Raw genomic sequence first — 15866 nt, 5'->3', positions numbered from 1 at the left:
ATGTGAACAAGTGGGCACGATTGTTTCCATTTCTCTTTCTCTACATCGGTAGTTAATCTCAGTACCAGTGAGTGAGTGACTGAAAATTGCCCTTGCTCTGCCCTGCTGCAGTAGTGGCCTAGACTCTGCCCACTGGGTGCTGCGAGTCCTTTGCTGTGCCAGTTTCTGCATTTGCTACGGTATCATGTCTAACTAGAGTACAGAATGTTTGTAGGGAGCTGTAGCCACATACTCATTCCAAGTTTAAACAACAAAACAAAGCTGGCACCTCAAACACAGTTGGAAAGCTGTGCCTTCCAGTATTTCCAAAATTCACTGCTAGAATTGACTGCACAGAAGCATGTGGAGAGAGGACTCTGATCTGCACAGCTCTCCCTTGACTCAGTGTGAGTAGCCTAGTATTTGAGGGTTCCTTTCCTGACTATACCTCTTCCCTCTCTCGAGTCTCTGCAGAACTAGTATGATTCAGGACACGTGGGAAATTACATGTGGGTGCAGAAAGAGCGATTTCCCCCTACATTTTCACCTTGGATTTACGGTTCTCCACAGTGACTGGTGAACCTTTTAGCTTAGTTTTGTCTTTAGCTTCAAAATGGGCATAATTGGGTTATAATGAAGTTAAATGTTACAATGTGCTTTAAATAGTAACACAATATGTTTTTACTGCACATTGGTTTAATACTTGATTGTTGATTGATTTCTGCATTTGTTCAGCATATGTTGAGTACATGCTATGAGCTAGGTCCTGAGCTAGAACCAGCTGGAGAGTGCTTTAAACATACCCACATGGAGCAGGTGCTGCCACTGAGCAGCTCCTATTCTGGCCTGGGAACCAGTGTGCAGTTCATAATGTAAGTCTCGGACTACGTAAGGTCTGTACCACTGGGAGAGAGTCCCAGGGAGATAGCATAGCAAATGGAATGTCAGTGTGACTAGGAACAGTGGGTGTGGGCCACCATGGCGGTTATGAGAGAAAATAGCAACTAATAGGTTGAAATTGAAAAAATAAAATTTCTGCCCTGGCAATGCTGAAGCATGCGTGGGCAGAACATACATGGCGGTTCTGTTGAACTTGTCCGTATCGGGTTTCAAGGTCTAAGTTGATGAGGACGGCTGACCAGGTTGCTTCCTCTGGAGAACACCAGATCTCATTACAGATGTGGTTGTCGGGAATGGAACTCAGGGCCTTTGGAGGAGCAGGCAGTGCTGTTAACTGCTGAGTCATCTCTCCAGCCCAACTAATAGGTTAGAATCTGCTAAATTGTGTTTCTAAAATGAGGAATCCTGTACCACGCTGGTCCAGGGTTTTGTGTTCCCCTTCATCTTAGTATAGTTCTTACCAAGTCACCCCCAGAATCTCACCGTGGACCCTTCATTTAAAAACAAACCAAGAATTTTGACAGAAAGGTGTGTTTCCAGCAGGGGATGTTCGGAGTTTGCAGGCCGCCTCACTGCCGTTCTCCCTACCACAGCCTCCCCCTCCGCAGCACCCCTGCAGTTAGTTTTACTCTTTTGTTGTGTCTCTTAGACACACTCTCTTGATATAAAATCAGAGGCGTGTTATCTTCCTTCTCCCGGAGAGGGACTACTGCTTGTATCATCTCCTAGCCACTCTCAGCCCCTGAAGTGGTTAGTCATTTCATTATTTGGAAGACAGTTTGGATGTAGGGAAGTCAGCTGCCCATATAACAGTCTGTGTTATTATGGAGAGCTTCTGGTCCTGCTGTTTGGGTTTCTTGGCTCTTTGGCTGGACTTGGAAGTTGATTTCCCATGCTGCTATTGTAAAGACTCTTTTTCAGTTTCTAATATTTAATAATCATGTAATAATAGCCTATGATCTTGAGAAGAAATACATTCAAAATATATTTTCTGTGTAAGGCATAATGGATGTTTGCATTTAATATTTATAATTACATATTATTTATGTCTTGTTAAATAAGTTGCAGTAAAATATAAGTGCTTTACTTCTTCATATGTTTAATATTTTTTTTTACTTTGTGCTTACGTATGTGCTTGTTAATGGAAGCACATGGAAACAGAAAATGACAGAAACTGTATTACTATATTATCATCCACACCTGATAGAGGGTTCTCATCCCATCCTAAAGCAGATTTTTTTAAGATAAGTATAGTTTTGTCTATTTCCAGAAGAGATTGGCCTGTGGTATGGCCATGGCCCTATTGTTTAATTCCAATGTGACAGAATTCTCTGAGGAACTCTTGTTAACCTAAACTAACATGAAGAAACAGTAGTACAACAGCAGAGGGCGCCAAATAGCCATTTTGGGCAGACAAATTTTTCTGCTAGTTTTGTGCCTCCTCCAATCCCTTCCCTCTTTCTCCTCCTTCCTTCCTTTTTTTCTCAATACCTAAAATGGTCAATATTGAAGCCAGGGTGTGACTAACTTCTAGTAGGTGAGGAGGATTTCCCTCAGCTGCTTTATTTTAAAAGTACAATAATATATCTGTTTTTATTCAGTGTGCCTTTTACATTTATTATTATGGATAAGAACTTTAGAAATCCCTTTTAATCACTTTCATCAATAAAATCTCATGTGCAAAACAAAAGGGAAAATGGATGTTTGTTTCTTTTTACTGCCAAAAAGATTTTTGATATTAAATCAGTTTTATACTATACGTAGGAAGCATAAGTTATTTAAACCATACATTATAAATAAGATACCTATGAAAGTATGCATTTTATAAAATAGTAAATTAATATTTGTTAGGTAAATTTTTTGTAATCTATTTTAGAATTTAGTATTGATATTTAAAGAGGGGTCTATGCGTATCAGCTAGACCCTCATTTTCTAACCCATCCTTAGGGTCTTTAGTCATTGATTTCAAAGCTAATTCTAATTTGAAAAATACATGACCAACATCTAGGGGAACAGACCAGTTGGTAAAGTGACTGCTATCCAAGCATTTGGACCTGCCTGTGTCTGGGTCTAGCGCCCATGCACTGCCGGGTATGGCAGTGCATATAACCTCAGTGCTGGAGAGGTGGCACAGGGTGAGCTGAATTGGTGAGCGCTAAGTACAGGAAACCAAACAGCTCACATCAGCCTCGGGTCTACACATTCATGTGCATGCACCATGCAGACACACATACCCAACAACCAATACCATTTGCACGTGTGCACGTACACACACACACACGCGCGCGCGCACACACACACACACACACACACGTGCAAATCAGCATTTCCACCTTGCATTTTATTATGAAGATCAACTAACATAATACTTGATAGTACAAATCAACTCTATTTTTAGGTAAAACCCATATCAAATGGTTTTATAGATTGGATTCAGAAAGAATAATAAATCACAAGACTATTTAAAGATAGCATTGAAAACTGGGTTATTGAACAATGATTTCAAAATAAGTGAGCTTTCAAGTCAGAATCAATGAAGTGAGTGGTGAGAGAGTAAAAATTCTTATAGTCAGTGGGTAAAATGCAATGCTCTTAAAATCCTAAACCCTTAAAGACCCTTAAAGCATCTTGGTATTCAGAGACCAGGTTAGCAGATGTTCCAGCAGACCCAATTTCATCTAGAATATATTCATTTATATAAAATGCTGAAGCCTCTTACGTGTGCATGGCAATATTATTTCTCTGAGCATTCTGGATTATTAGGTTTTGTTTGTGGGGTCCACCACATCTGACGTGTTTGTATGTGGGGATTCATGCATGCGTGGAGGAGCCCTGAAGCCATATGACAGTTCTGCTGTTTTCTTTGGGTTTTGCTTGCGATGCCACTTTATCTAATGCTCTTGCCACAGCTCCACATTCAGTATGTGCCAGCAGCCCAGTATTTTTTTGTCACTCTGTGTTTTCTTTTGTGTTATATTTTAAGTCACTTTTCCTTTTCATAAGATTTTAAATGGTGCTGGGCATGGTGGCAGATGTGGTTAAAATCCCAGTATTGTGGATGTAGAGGCAGGTGGGTCTCAGTAAATCCCAGGACAGCCAGGGCTACAGAGAGAGAACCTGTCTCAAAACAAAAGAAATCTCATATGGCTAAATATGTACTTTCTAAAATGAAAAGTGCAATAAATCAGGTACTTAGACTAAGCATAAAGCAAATCTGTGTACTGGCCTGTTATTTGAGTGTAGATATGCCTATAACTGCATTTCCTAGCAAGGTGGAGACCCAGTGATTTTCCTTTTTAGCCATTGTTGGGTAGATTTTCAACTATTTCTTTAAGGATGAATATTTTGTTTTCTCCAGGCATGTTAACACAGTAGGTCACTCCACAAATGTTTGTTGAGCTGAATTTAATCCTGTTTTTGATAACTTTAGGGTGAATTAATTGTGCACCCACATTCCAAGGGTTCTAATAAACGTGAGAGTGGCCGTCCAGGACTTCGTCACCAATCACCTTTGAAATTGTGACTCTCTGAGGACCCGAATCAAACAGTCTTGTCCGAGGCCTGTATATTCTATCATTAAGCCAGGAAAGCATAGGAATTTGCGAGATATTTTTGTTCCTTTCCTACAGCTCACCTTAGCATCGCATTCTAGAAAACCAGACCTGAGAGTGATTAACTCTGTCATTTCTTTACCTTTAGCAAAAATAACTTCCTCACAACTTTGGTGGGCAGCCACCTTTTGTTATGACAGATTGTCTAAGTAAGGAGAATTGGTCGTCAGACCTTGTGTTGTGAGAAACTGCTCATCCACTGAAATCATGATGAGTCGTTTTCTCTCCTTCTCCCTTCAACCTTACTGTGTTTTCCTCGGTTATAGTTTGCATTGGTGATGCTGTTTTCTTTATCTTTTGCACTCTCTTTGTATAGATTGCTATTAGGTACTTTTTTTTTTTTTAATCACAGGGCACATTTGGTAGCTGAGAGGTTGTAATAAAAAGAATCTTACATAGTCGCACACAGTCATGGTACTAATTAGATAACCTTTCTGTTGCGAGCATGTGGCTGAGTGCTGGAACACCTTCAGAAGGAGATAGAGACGCCCACAGAGCCAGGGTGCTGATGGGCACATGTGTGACTGACATTAGATGAGACGGTTTGAAGTCTGTCTACCTTCTGTTTTCCCTTTTGCCTTTTTTTTCAAGCCTTTCTCATGGGTTCAGTAATTTCTTAGCAAAACTTGTTTGATTTTATGTTGTTTGGCTGATAATAGCCTCTTCTTTCTAAAAGAAAGAAGCAGATACTTTTTTTTAAAAAAAGTTTTTTATTTATTATGTATACAGTATTCTGCCCGCAGGCCAGAAGAGGGCACTAGATCCTATCACATATGGTTGGGAGCTACTATATGATTGCTGGGAATTGAGCTCAGGACTCTGGAAGAACAGCCAGTGCTCTTAACCACTGAGCCATCTCTCCAGCCCCCTGCTGCGGATACTTTGTGGAGAGAACATCCTCAGGAGCATGTGGAGACCTTTCCCCTTTCCCCGATGTTACCCATTCCTTCATACCTGTCGTCAGAGCTGCATTCCCAGAATTGTTATTTTTGTCACATCGCCAGTGCTAATAACTAGAATAGTTCCTGAGCTACAGCAACAGCTTAGAATATAGTGCTGCTGCAATCATTAATTATAATTTTCACATCAGTACTATATCAGGCATAATAGACGTATAAGGTCATACATGATTCACTTGAGTTAGTGCTGGTAAGTCCACTAGGCGTAGTGTGTGATATTACATGTTCAGTGTTTCAAAGGAAAACGTGACACAGCTGGGAGAAATGAAAGAATCAAGCACCCGTTCTTCATCTGTTCTATCTCTCACAGCCTTCGGGTTATTGCTCTTTTATCTCAATCATCTGTGTAGTTTCTGCCACCTCCCACTTTATATTCATAACCCAGCTCTTGTTCCCTTGGCCAACAGGACTGCATCTGGTCATGCGGTTCCCTTCATTGCTGTATGAAGTAGACAGATTCTTACACATTCCTTCTCATGCTGATTCAGGTCTGATGGTCAGGTCCAGGAATCTGTATTTTCCCAACCCACCTGATGAGTCTGCCTTAGTGACGCTCTGCTTTGCAAAAGAAAGTTCTGAAGCCTCTGTGTGTGGTCTTGTTAGCTCTTAGTGAACGGTGGCCTTGGTTCTTCAGCTTGATCACCTATGGTTCTTCAGCACCTGCTCTCTGATTTTCACTGCCACTGTCCCTGTCTACATTTTCACCGTCCCTGTCTACATTTTCACTGCCACCGTCCCTGTCTACATTTTCACCGTCCCTGTCTACATTTTCACCGTCCCTGTCTACATTTTCACCGTCCCTGTCTACATTTTCACCGTCCCTGTCTACATTTTCACCGTCCCTGTCTACATTTTCACTGTCCCTGTCTACATTTTCACCGTCCCTGTCTACATTTTCACTGTCCCTGTCTACATTTTCACCGTCCCTGTCTACATTTTCACTGTCCCTGTCTACACTTCTTTCTTTCGGCTATGAGTGGTTTTAGCTCAAGTTAGCTTCTGGTCACCTGAGATGGAATTGGTAATTTCTCAACCATATTCCTTTCATTTTGTATTGATTTTGTATTGACTCTTAAATACAATGACTATCATATTAGGAATATTCTTTATGTTGCTTACTGTAATATAGAAAAAGTTATATCATCCTTTAAACATTATTCAATTCAGAGAAGTTTATATAAAGAAGGCAGTGACAGCATCTGCTTGAATAATCCTTTGGTTAATTTTTCGATGGGAACAACTTGAGATGCTTTATGAATGATGATACAGGAAATGATACAGGAAATGGAGAAGAAGTGGTCCCAGGGTGAACAAGTGCAAAGGACCAAACGTTTGAAATTGTTTCTGGAAAGGACACGTGACTTCATGTAAGTCACAGGGTGGTGACTAGAGATGACATGAAGGCACAAGCGACAGTTTACTCTGGAGGATGTTTTGTGCTTTGCAAAGAAGTCTGGATTTTCTTCTCAAATTAGAAAATGCTATTGAGAATCTCTGAAACCATCAGCATAGTCAGGAAGGATGGAAATGGAGACAGAAGAGAGACCAGGTGAGGGGGTTTATTACAGGGAGAGTTGTTGAGAAATTTTGTAAGGTTTTTATAATGTTCTTTGTTCATTTGCTAGATTCTCTGGTTGCACAAAATGAGTAAGGCATAGTCTTCATGTCTTGAAATTGCCCCTCAGAATTAGAAAGCTATAAGTCACTAAACGTTAACCATATAAATGTTTCTAAGATATCAAAATATATGATACATGGGGGATGTAAAATGTTAGGGAACTAACTATACTCTTAGCTCACTTTTTCCTGGGAGGATCAGAGTCCTCTCCTCAACATGAATGAGATATAGTTGACAAGTAGAATATACATATTCAAGGCATTCACTGTACTGATTTGATGTGCATTTATATTGTGTCTGAAAATTAGGGCCGTGTAGACCATGTAGATGATGATTTAGAAAAGAATAAAGGAAAATTCGTACAAAAGGAAAATGGAAAGGATTTGTTTGTTAGGAATCACAGATATGGTTCAAGAGCCTGTTTGTTAAAGCTGAAAGGGGGTTTTATAAATGAGCCTTGAATTTGGACTGATGGAGTCTGTATCTTATTATTTAGATTTATTTGCTTGTTCTGAAAAAATAGTGTGTGTTAATTATGTGTAATTTAAGACATGCAAAATTTGAACAAGATGTTCTATGATTTTTGTTAAAAAAATAATTGCTATTTACACTCTGGCATAACATGCATGATTTTATACTTACACATGCATACATATAAGCATCACATAAGGGAACTGTAGTATATACTCTTGTCCCCAGAAGACAATGTCAGATACAGAAAAGAATGAAGTACCTGGCCTGAAGAGTCGCCGAGGCTCTACATTGTCAATAGTATTGGCTAAAATGGACAGTAAGTAGAGAAATAGAAATAACATGGTCAGGATCAACTTACTTTTATGACGTAAGACCCAGAAGACTTGATTGTGCCTTTGGAGGGAATTTGGTGAGGGAGAAAGACTAAGAAGGAAGGGTTCCAGTGTGCAGTGCTTCGTAAGGACACACAGCTTCACCGGGGCAGTCACAGTGCATTTTCATAGTCTGCTAATGTCTCTGACTCCCACATCAGTAATAAGCTTCTATTAATGTATACTTGGTTTTAAATTAATTGGTATTTTAATAATTGTGTCAGTGGAAAGTCATGGTATAAGCTCATATCTTTTACGTGTTGCTGGTTGGCGAAGATATTTTAATTATCTAGAAGCCCTAAAAAGACAGCTTCATAAGCATTTTAATTCAGCTATTTGTTGTTCATTAATGAATGTTGGGATTAAATACTTTTGAGTTGTAACTATTTTTGAAAAATATTTGTTACAGGGGAATTTACCTAAATATTCTCATAACTCCCTGATGGTTCAAGCAATAAAGACAAACCTAACAGACCCGGACATCCATGTGCTGTTCTTTGATGTGGAAGCTTTGATTATTCAACTCCTGACTGAAGAAGCCTCTAGGCCGAATACTGCACTTATTTCCCCAGAGAATTTGCAAAAAGCATCTGGCAGTTCAGACAAAGGGGGCTCCTTTCTAACTGGAAAGCGAGCAGCAGTTCTTTTCCAGCAAGTGAAGGAAACTATCAAAGAGAACATAAAGGAGCATCTCCTTGACGAGGAAGACGAGGACGAGGAGATAATGAGGCAGAGGAGGGAGGAGAGTGATCCCGAATACCGGGCCAGCAAGTCCAAGCCGCTGACCTTGCTAGAATACAATCTAACTATGGACACGGCAAAATTATTCATGTCCTGTCTTCACGCCTGGGGTTTGAATGAAGTGCTGGATGAAGTTTGTCTTGATCGCCTCGGAATGCTCAAACCACACTGCACAGTGTCCTTTGGTCTCTTGTCGAGAGGAGGTCATATGTCGTTGATGCTGCCTGGTTATAATCAGGCTGCTGGGAAGCTACCGCATGGGAAAGCAGAGACAGGAAGGAAGCTGCCGACAACCGAGGGAGTAGGAAAGGGAACCTACACAGTGTCTCGAGCCGTCACCACTCAGCATCTGTTGTCCATCATCTCTTTGGCAAATACTTTAATGAGTATGACCAATGCAACCTTTATTGGCGATCACATGAAGAAGGGCCCGACCAGGTGTGACTATGTAGTTTAATTTCATTCTTCATTTTCAAAAGGGATAAATGGCCACATTCTATTGTTATTGTTTATTGCACATTTGTTTCTTGGCTCTGCACACATTTCCACATTAGTGTCACCTTAGTGACTTCCCATTTAAACTTTGAAACAGAGACATTTCTAAAATGCCTAGTATACAATTATATACATAAAATATACAAATATATATATAAAATTATACAATATTTGATATATGTAGTCATACTTGGTAGCTATTTTAAATGGCTTTATAATTTAGGAGTTGGTCATAGACGATAGCTCTTGAATAAATCTTTAAAGGTTTTTATTTAAGGTGGTTTACTTTTTCTGAGATAACCCTGAGTAGCCTGGAACTCAGCATAGTCAAGACCAGCCTTGAGCTCACAGAGACTGGCCTAACCTGCCTCCTGATTAAAGGTGTGGTCCACCACAAATGGCATCGTTTTTTAAAATTATGTTAGACACTGTGGCTTATAGAAGAGGATGTGACCTCTCTGGAGCTGGAGTTACAGGTGGTCATGAGCTGCCCAGTGTGGGTGCTGGGAACGACTCCAGTCCTCTGCAGGAGCAATGCTCTTAACCGCCTGCTGAGCCATGTCTTAGAGCTCCATAAATATCACCCTAAATTTACAGCTCATGAAGTCTGAGCTGACATCCAGTTCAAATGTGTATCTGTTCACAGCTTTTCGCTGTGGTCTGTATGCAGTAGTGGTGGGTCCAGTGACTGACTCTGGCGTGTGGTAATGAATACAGTCCAGACTTTGTGATAGGGAGGAGAAAACAACTTTTAAAACAGACTGCCTTAAAACACAGATGTTATTTTGATGTTTTTACAATACTTAGCCTGAATGCTACTTCTCAAAATTATGAAGACAACTTGTTACTACGCTTTATTAATGTTGACCACATTCGTTCTTTCAAACCTAAGAAATACTTAGATAGCATTTATTTTCTGTCATGTTCTGTTGTAATTACCCCACCAAAATTCAGTGTCCTTAATCCTGCAAATATTTTTATATAGGGTGTATTTGAGCCAAAGTTAAAAAAGAGACACCTTACCTTTAGACTCCAAGATTTCTTTATGCTTTATTGCCATATATATTGCTAAATACTTTTCAAATCATTGTATTATTCCATGAATTCCGAGATGCTCATGGTAATGGGGTAGGCTGAAATCCCAGGATGGTAAGAATAAAGAAGAGAAGACAAAGAATGGTTTTTACTCATCAATTGTAGTTCATTGGAGTGTTCAAAAATATGTGTTAAGACTAACAGAAAGTAAAAATTTTATTACAAAAAACTATATTTTCTACTTCATAATCATGCAGTTTGTTTTTATCAGAAGTTGAAATGGACAACATAAGTAGGTACAAAACTTAGAAAATGACCTTCTTTTTGAAATACAAGTTGGAAATGTTCTGAGCCTGTTTCTTTCCAATCTAGAGTGATATTTTGAACAGCTCTGGAGATAGGAAAACGTTCAATGTTTTTTTCTTCTTTTAAAGGCCACCTAGACCAGGCACCCCAGACCTTTCTAAGTCAAGGGGCTCCCCTCCAACTTCCAGTAATATTGTGCAAGGACAGATTAAACAAGGTAAAATTAAATCTTACTAAGTAATTGACATGACATTTCAGCTGTAGAAACTGAGAAGGCATTGCTAATGTATAATCATAATATTTTGTTTGTCTCAGATTGTTATAAGAGAGAAAAGTTGTTATATTCCAGATGTAAATACAGATAATTAAGATGTCAGTTAAAAATAAATCAGATTTATTTGGACATTGATAACTGTGCAAATTTCAGATAATTTTATTATATGGTCTTTGGCCTAATTTGTATGTATTAGGGCCACCTTAACTTGACAACAGTAGTTACTGAGTGTATCTTAAGTTTAAAAGTTATACCTATTTTTAACTTTGCTTGGGAATGTTTGAGACCACAGATTTATGCTGCAGTTAGTCTTCTGCTGTTTGCTAGTGGCGTCCACATTGCTTTTCACAAGTTGAAATGCCTATTAAACTCTTTATTTATAAGTAATAATATGCCATAACTTATTTTGTTTTGTTTTATTTTATTTTTGTTTAGCTTTGTTTTTCATTAGGGTATAGGAGAGTGAAAAGGCTGACTTTCTCCTCCTCTTGAAATTAATTCTAAGCACTTCCATGAATTAATATGCTCAGTTGTTCCGGAGTGTATCTTTTATAGCTGTTTAAAGACCAGGGTGAAGATTAGGATGTATATAGAATAGATGAATTCTCTATTTAGACTTGGCACTTAGCTGCAAGATAGCTCCTCATGATGTTTAAATACTCCAGAGCTGGAGAAAGCAACAATCCTGACAGTAAAATACTTTTGAAGCTTCAAATAAAGGGGACCCAGTTAGCTCCATCACAACTTCTCTGGTGACCTCTCCCCTCTCCTTTATTTATTTATTTATTTTGCTTTCACACATTTCTATTTTTATTCATGAGCTTTTTGATATACTTTGTACTTTTTGAGAGTTACTTGACAATTTAGTTCACTGTATAATATATATATTCTGTTTGACCTCTACTGTCAAATTTATTAGTTTTACTGCTTTAGAACTATAGATTGTTATTTTTTGCTATGTATCATTCTGTTGAATGAATAGAGACCACAATTTAGACATATTTTTTCTGCATCTGTTGAAATAATTATGATTGTTCTTTTTTATTTTATTCCTTAGATAAAGAATATTGGCATTTTGTTTGAAAAATACTTGGCATAAGGGTCACTCTTCATCCTGATGACTTATCCATCTTATAGACTATTAAATACAACTAGTAAAATTTTGCTTAAGGCATATGGTGTCCATGGTGTTTTAGAATATAGTTTCACTTCTGGTAATGACTTTCTGTAGTTGATAATGGGGTGCTGGCCTCACAGAGTGAGTGAAAGTGGTCCTTTCTCTGGACTTTTTAGGGTGGTTTGTAAAATGGATATTATTTACTCTTTATTTGGGTTATGAAAGAGTGAAAGCTTTATTAAATAAAAGCTTGTAGGCCTGAAGTTTTCTTGATAAGGTTTTTAACTATATATTTTAATTTTTTGTGCATATCCCAGGCGTTCTTGTTTTGTTTTTGTTTTATAATTTTCTTTAGTGAACTTTCTGTCTGATTTGTCAGGCAAAAGATTCTAGAAATTCTTAAAATTCCATTTTTCATTTCCATTATTCATCTTATATATGTTTTCAAAATCCAGCTTGTTTAGTAGAAAATAATGTTTAGAATCTTCTCTAAGAATCAATGGTGCTCAATTGAATTCTGTATTTTTCTGCTTTCAATTCTTTGATTTATCATTACCACCATTTCATTATTTCTACTTTAAATTCACTTGTCTGCTTTTAGGTTGAGGGAATCTGAAGGCGTAAGTCACAAACAATGCCACACCAATTCGGGGTTATGATTATTAGGGTGGTATTTATTTAAAGGGGAAAAAACTTACAGATCACTGTCCCAGGCAACAGCCCTCTAAGCAACCAGGAAAGGAGTCTAGTCGCCAGCGGAGCAGGAAGTGAAGAGCGAGAGGAGAGGGAAGTAGCCGCTTTTTTAAAGGGAGAGAGACCACGCCCCATGGGCTGGTATCTCAGCGGTGATAGGCTGGAGGAGTGGGAGGACCTCCCGCAACAGGAATCTGGGGTTAATGACATACAACTGTGTCCTTGACACCCTGATCATTAGTGCTGAAATCCCTCTCTGAATATTGCTTGGTGGCAACTCCCACATTTTCTGTTGTTGTATTTTTATTTGTTTTTGTTTATCATTTGATAATTTAGTAATGAAATTTTTAATTTTTTCAACATTTCCAAGATTTTCCAAAGGTCTGTCTGGGTTCTCATCGATAGTGAAATAACATTTTTCCCATAATTGGAATCTTTTGGAATTTTTTCATTTTACTGTATTTACTTATTAAAAAATAATATATATATTAGTGGCATGGATGTTTCAATATATTCATCTATTTTGGAATTACTAGATCAAGCTTATCCTTATATTACATTTCCAGTGTGTACCCATACTTATGTGGTGTGTGTGTGTGTCTGTGTGTGTGCGTGTGTGCACATGGTCTACCTTGGTGAACATACTGTGTGTATGTTAAGAAGTGTTTAATCTGATGTTAGGTAGAGTATTTTAAAATGTCAGGTCAAGTTTTTCCATGATACTCAGGAACAATGTGCAGTTGATCATTTTCTGCCTACTTGTGTCTATTAAGTAGATAAGATGATTGAAACCTGAAACCATAACTATTCATTTGCTTATGCTTCCTTACACTTCTGGAAGATTGTTTTCATGTTTTTTAAAACTCCTGTAATAGGCACATAAATTTTTATAACTTAATAATAACAATATTCTTATTATTTGGCTTATTTATTATTATAAATGATCATCTTTGTGCTTCCTGATATCTTATTTGTCAAATATATTCTATTCATAATATTTAGCATCTTTAGTTACTATTGTAATCATTTAACTTTCCCATCTTTTTGTCTTTTGTCTATTTGGAGCTTTGTATTTAGGCAATTTTCATGTAGGTATCATGTAGTTACATCTTGCTCTTTTATCCAGTGTGACTTAATTTGGTTTGTTGTTTTGTTTTTGAGACAGTGTCTTTAGCTGTTTACATTTAATGTTATTGTTGAATAGTTAGATTTGAGTCTTTCTTTTGCCCTACTGTCCTTTGTGGGGTTTTTTTTTCTTTTGCCATCTTTTGGATCACCAGGTATCTTTGAGTCTATTTCTTTTTTTTTTAAAATATTTATTTATTATGTATACAATATTCTGTCTGTGTGTATGGCCGCAGGCCAGAAGAGGGCACCAGACCTCATTACAGATGATTGTGAGCCACCATGTGGTTGCTGGGAATTGAACTCAGGACCTTTGGAAGAGCAGGCAATGCTCTTAACCTCTGAGCCATCTCTCCAGCCCTTGAGTCTATTTCTTACTTCATAATTTTTTGGGGAATTTTGGAATTATTTTACATTGTGCTTCAAATATTTTTTCCTAGTGATCTCATATGTATATTAGGTACTTAAAATTTCCTCATTTGTTAATGATGCCTTAAATTTTAAAATTTTATTTATGTAAATACTTATCTCTCTCTCTCTCTCTCTCTCTCTCTCTCTCTCTCTCTTTCTCTCCATTTCCATGTCCTCATGTGCAGTGGGGTAACCACTGGAGATCTTTTCTGCACCCGTCTCTCCCCACTGAACCCACTCACCAGACTTCTTTTGAGCCCCTCTAAGATTTCTATTTAGTTTCTTTTGAGTAGTTGCAGTGTAATTTGTCATTTTCATCAGAGTCTGAACTTTAATGTATCTTTTTTTCCCTGGGTAGTGATTTTTATATCTTTCCTAACTCACTTTGATTTGAGTGTGTGGAGTTATCTAATTATTGTCATATCATTGCTTGTTCTGAGTTTGTTTTTAATTATTCTTCTTATCGATTATACTTTCCTCCCTCTGTAAATTTTCATGTTTGAGTAACACGGCACATGCTTGCCATTTTGTCAGAGGGGTACCGGGTATTTTGTGTTCTTACAGACCTTTAGCTTCCTTTTAAGATGGACTTCTGTGAGAGCAGTTTGAACAGGTAGATTTTTGAGCAATGCTCTAAACAAGGTAAATGACTCCCTATTACTGAGGCAAGGTTTTCCTTAGGACTCCATCAAATGCTCCTGAATCTGAGGAGTCCCCACAGGCTGGTGGAGGAAGGCACTCTTTCTGGACTTTCTGATGGCTCATTCTTCTTTCCTCGCTAGTTTCCTGAGTGCTCTGATTGGTTCTCTGCCGGAACCCGAGGCCAACCTTCTGCACAATTCAGGCTCCTAGCTCTTTTCTCTTTTCTCTAGCCTTAAAATCTGTCCTCTTCTCCCAAGACCCTCAGCTTTGTGTCCCCTACTCATTGAGTTTAGATTCCCTGTGTCTTGATTTAGGACCTCTGTCAAGATGATAAAACAGGACAATTATAGTGTTCACTTCGTTTCATATGTATAAAAGAAAATGTTTATTTAAAAATAAATAAATGTAAAAAATGTTAATTTCAAACACAAAATTTTAAGGGATTCTCTGATTCATCTAGTACTCCATTGCAAGCCTGGATTTCTACTACTGATCCTGAAAAGGTACTTGTGATCCAAAGGGCTAGATACAGGCCAGGATAAGGTACCTAGCCTCTGGCTTGCAGTATTCCAGTCTCCTCACAGTACTAAACTCTAATCAACTTCGCTTTTAAAAATTAAATTAATTAATTTTTGTTGAAAATAGATTTTTTCATACAATATTTTCTTCTCCCAACTTCTCTTAGATCTTCCCACCCCCTACCACCCAAATCTGTAAAATCTATATCCCTTCTTTCTCTCTCACTAGAAAGCAGAAATCTAAAGAACAACAACAATAATAATAATAATTAAAATTAGATAAAAGTAAAAACAAGCAAACCAGAACAGACACAGCTTCTTTAAGGAGTTTTCGCTCACAGTTCCAAACTCTCAGTAAAATACAAAATTAGGTCGCTAACATTTTCAAACATTTCTAATCTTCAGAAGTTAGTTTTTTGTGTACTTATTCTCACAAAATAATTGAAAGATATGTATAGTCAAATTAGAAGATTAAACAAAAGCAAAGTAACAGAGAGCCTAGAAAGCTAGGATCTGTTGAGAATATGAAAAAAGAATTTGTTTCATGGTAACTGGGTAACTGGATGTTTCAGGATGGTAGCTACTCAGCAGACAGGT

The 15866-nt window shown here is 37.9% G+C and overlaps 1 protein-coding gene across 2 annotated transcripts in view; it reads left to right on the top strand.

Moving 5' to 3' along the window:
- Positions 1–15866, top strand: part of LOC121440611 (WD repeat-containing protein 7-like) — a 284512-nt gene that overhangs the window by 65976 nt on the left and 202670 nt on the right. For both annotated transcript variants that reach the window (XM_041641378.1, XM_041641377.1), the window contains exons 15-16: positions 8322–9091; positions 10618–10706. In XM_041641378.1, coding sequence (XP_041497312.1) covers positions 8322–9091; positions 10618–10706 — 859 coding nt within the window. The remainder of the gene's footprint in view (positions 1–8321; positions 9092–10617; positions 10707–15866) is intronic.

Source organism: Microtus oregoni, unplaced genomic scaffold (assembly GCF_018167655.1).
Source record: "Microtus oregoni isolate MIOR12 unplaced genomic scaffold, Mior012 000069F_ref0000032, whole genome shotgun sequence".
NCBI classification, from domain to species: Eukaryota; Metazoa; Chordata; class Mammalia; order Rodentia; family Cricetidae; genus Microtus; species Microtus oregoni.
The sequence above is the reverse complement of the archived record's forward strand: the minus strand, read 5'-3'. Positions and strand labels throughout refer to the sequence as shown.